The sequence below is a fragment of the Mastomys coucha genome, unplaced genomic scaffold (genome assembly GCF_008632895.1).
Source record: "Mastomys coucha isolate ucsf_1 unplaced genomic scaffold, UCSF_Mcou_1 pScaffold16, whole genome shotgun sequence".
NCBI lineage: Eukaryota > Metazoa > Chordata > Mammalia > Rodentia > Muridae > Mastomys > Mastomys coucha.
In genome coordinates this window covers 92,044,213-92,047,460 of record NW_022196898.1, presented here as the reverse complement: position 1 = coordinate 92,047,460, position 3,248 = coordinate 92,044,213, and the positions used below count along the sequence as shown (strand labels likewise).

Here is a 3,248-nt window from a genome sequence, read left to right as displayed (position 1 = left end):
GAAAACACTTCCCACAGATCAAATAACCCTCAGCCCCACTGTCTTCCATGATTCTACTAGAATAGCCCTTAAGCCCCACTTTAAGCATGCCATTGCATTCCAAAGTTCCAAAATCCACATTCCTTCAAACAAAAGCATAGTCAGGCCTATCATAGCAATGCCCCACTCTTGGTACCAACTTCTGTCTTAGTTAGCATTTCATTGTTTAAAAGAGATCTATGACCAAAGCAACCCTTATGAATAACATTTAATTGGGATTGGATTACAGGTTCAGAGGTTCAGTCCATTATCATCAAGGCCGGAGAATGGCAGCATCCAGGCAGACATGGCACTAGAGGTCCTGCGAGTTCTATGTCTTGTTCTGAAGGCAAACAGAAGCCTGAATCTCTCAGGCAGCTAGGAGGAGGGTCTCAAAGCTCACACCCTACAGTGACACATTTCCTTCAACAAGGCCACACCCACTCCAACAAGGCCACACACCTAATAGTGCCATGCCCCAAGGGTTAAGCCTATTCAAGCGACCACATATATGATACGGAATTAAGCTTTTCTGTGATACTAAAACTGGACATTTTGTTTTCCGATAACAGTTTGTACACTTGTTTTTAAAACCAGTGAGCTGGGATAACCAGACACAAATGGTATCTGGGCTCTCAGTCTAAAGCTCGCATGCTCTGCTCAGAACTCCCACAGGTGCAGGGCAGAGGCAGAGACCCATCCTCAGGATGCTAAAATGTGATGTCTCTCTCTTCTAGCACATAGATACGTCATCAGGATGAGTGGGCGTTCTCTGGATCTCCAAGAAGATTTTAGCAACGCTACTTTAGTGAATACTTCCGGTCTGATACCTAAAGAGTCTGGCTCAAAAGAAACATTTAAGTTCAAACCAGAAACTTTTAAAATAGCAAATGGCACCCAGGTCTACATTGCAATCCAGGCCGACAATGAAGCCGGTCTCTCCTCGGAGGTCTCCAACTTCGCACAGGCTGTCAAGTTTATTCCCCCAGAACACAGTATTTCTGCACCAGGTCCTGATATTTCTGCAATCTGTCTGACAATTTGGGGGATGATTGTGATTTTTAACTCTATTTTAAACTAGAAGATATACTAGCACTAAAATGTAATCTTGTACATATTTGTTAAGTGCTTCTTTAGAATGTGTTTACTGAACTCAATTTTTGCCTGTCAACAATTGTAATATAGAAGTTCATATTCAAAGTTGAAAATTCCCTGAATTAACTAACACTGATTCTTTTGCTATCTGTAAATCAAGATTAAGATTTCTTCACTTGGTTTCTTAAGTGTTCCATTTACTATGAAAATAAGATATCCATTCCCTTTTCACAGTGTGATGCAAATTCACTTTGTATATTAACAAAATAAAAATTCATATAAGTCAACTGAAGACAATTATGCATCTATAATAGCAAATGATTTTGTAGTTGAATTATTTGTAAGATAGTTAATAAAGAATACTTTCTGCTTATATAACTGAAATCAAAAGGGACTATGAAAGTAGTTTGTAAAGAAAAATGGTCAAAAGCAGTCATAAAGTCAAATGTCACTTGTCACTAATGGTGTTTCATCAGTATTCCACACGAAGTGCCTTTACCTACGATTAGCAGGCATCACAGTGGCAGTCGGTTTCTGTCCCGGAACCATCCATCACTTGATCTTAACAGCATCACCAAGATGTGCTATTAGAATTGGGATTTTTTTTTTTTCACTGTTGTAGCTCTTGCATCTAGAGCAAAACTTGATATGTAGTAGATATTCAATAAGTGTTTGTTAAATAATTAAAGATTTTGTACTCTCAGAGAAAAAAACAAATTGCCCCAATCACATCAACAATATTCCTACAATATCATGGGCATGTGAGAACTTAAAGAACTTGAATGTGTACTTTATAATATTAATCTTAAAACATAAAATTTCAGAAAAATTTTATTTACTTATTTGCTTGCTTGTTTTTTGTTACCTCAACAGAATGTATAAGCTAATAGAATGAAAAATTAAGCTAGTAGTGTTGCTATGGTATATCTTCCTGAGAAAGAAAGTTTTATTAGAGGAAAGCCTTTCTTTATAGGCAAGATTTCAAGAACTTTTTAGATATCTAAAAGGAAGAAGCACTATGAAATCATGAAAAATCAAGAAAACAAATATAAAAGAACATAGGAAAACCAATATTATCAAGTGGACTTCATGCCAGTGAGCCAATGATTAGTTAATGTAAAAATAGCATCTGTATAAGACCACATTAATCACTGAAAAAATGTGTCAAGTTTTGATGAAAAAAGAAGGAATGGAAACCTTCTGGTGGAGGGAAAGTTGTATTTGCTAAGTATAAAAACATGCACATTGCTTGCAGGGATGTGTGTGTGCGCACATGCACACACACACACACACACACGTGCATTCATGTTCCAGAATCTGTGAAGAAAGATACTCACTAGATCTGGATATGATGGTGGCTGATTATAATCCCAATACTTAAGAAGCTGAGACAGGAGGATCACAAGATTGATACCAGTGTGGGTTACACAGTAAGACACCATCCCAAAATATCTAATAAACAAACTGCAGATTAGTTTTTGAATTAAAACCAGAAGGCTGGAGTGATGCCTCTGCAGGTAAGAGCACGGGGCTGCTCCGGCAGAGGACCAGGGTTCATTCACAGCAGCCCTGTGGAGGCTCACGCCCCTACATAACCCTAGATTTGGGGATACAATGCCCTCTTCTCCCCTCCGTGGGCGCTGTACATATGTAACACATAGACACTCATGCAGGCAAAGCACATGAGATTTTAAAATTAAAACTTAAAAGTAAAAATCTCTAAATATTCAGCAGTAAGGACCTCCACAAGAAGGATGTGAGGGACTCATTTGATCAGCCCTTCCGCTGGCCTGGTTACTTTCTGTTGCTATAATGAAACACGGACTAAAATTAACTCATGGGGAGGAAGGATTTGCTTGGTTTACATGTTCCAGTCCTAGTCTATCACTGCAAGAACCCAGGGCAGGAACCATAGAAAAATGCTACTTACCGGCTTGCTCATTCTGACATGGTCAGCTGGCCAACCCACAACCACCTGCCCATGAGTGACACCATCCCCCGTGGACTGGGCCCTCTCCCATCTGTCATCAGTCAAGAAAATGCCCTCAACCAACGACATCAAAGACAAGATCAAGGGCCAATCTGATAGAGGAAAATTCTTCAGTTGAGGTCTCCTCTTCCCAGGGGACATGAAT

The 3,248-nt window shown here is 39.3% G+C and overlaps 1 protein-coding gene across 1 annotated transcript in view; it reads left to right on the top strand.

Annotated features, from left to right (window-relative positions):
* The window catches only part of LOC116093892 (calcium-activated chloride channel regulator 3A-1-like), a 55,735-nt gene extending 54,247 nt beyond the window's left edge, over positions 1 to 1,488 (top strand). Inside the window, exon 14 of the mRNA XM_031375730.1 lies at positions 756 to 1,488. Coding sequence (XP_031231590.1) covers positions 756 to 1,099 — 344 coding nt within the window. The 3' untranslated portion in view covers positions 1,100 to 1,488. The remainder of the gene's footprint in view (positions 1 to 755) is intronic.
* The last annotated feature ends 1,760 nt before the right edge of the window (positions 1,489 to 3,248 follow it).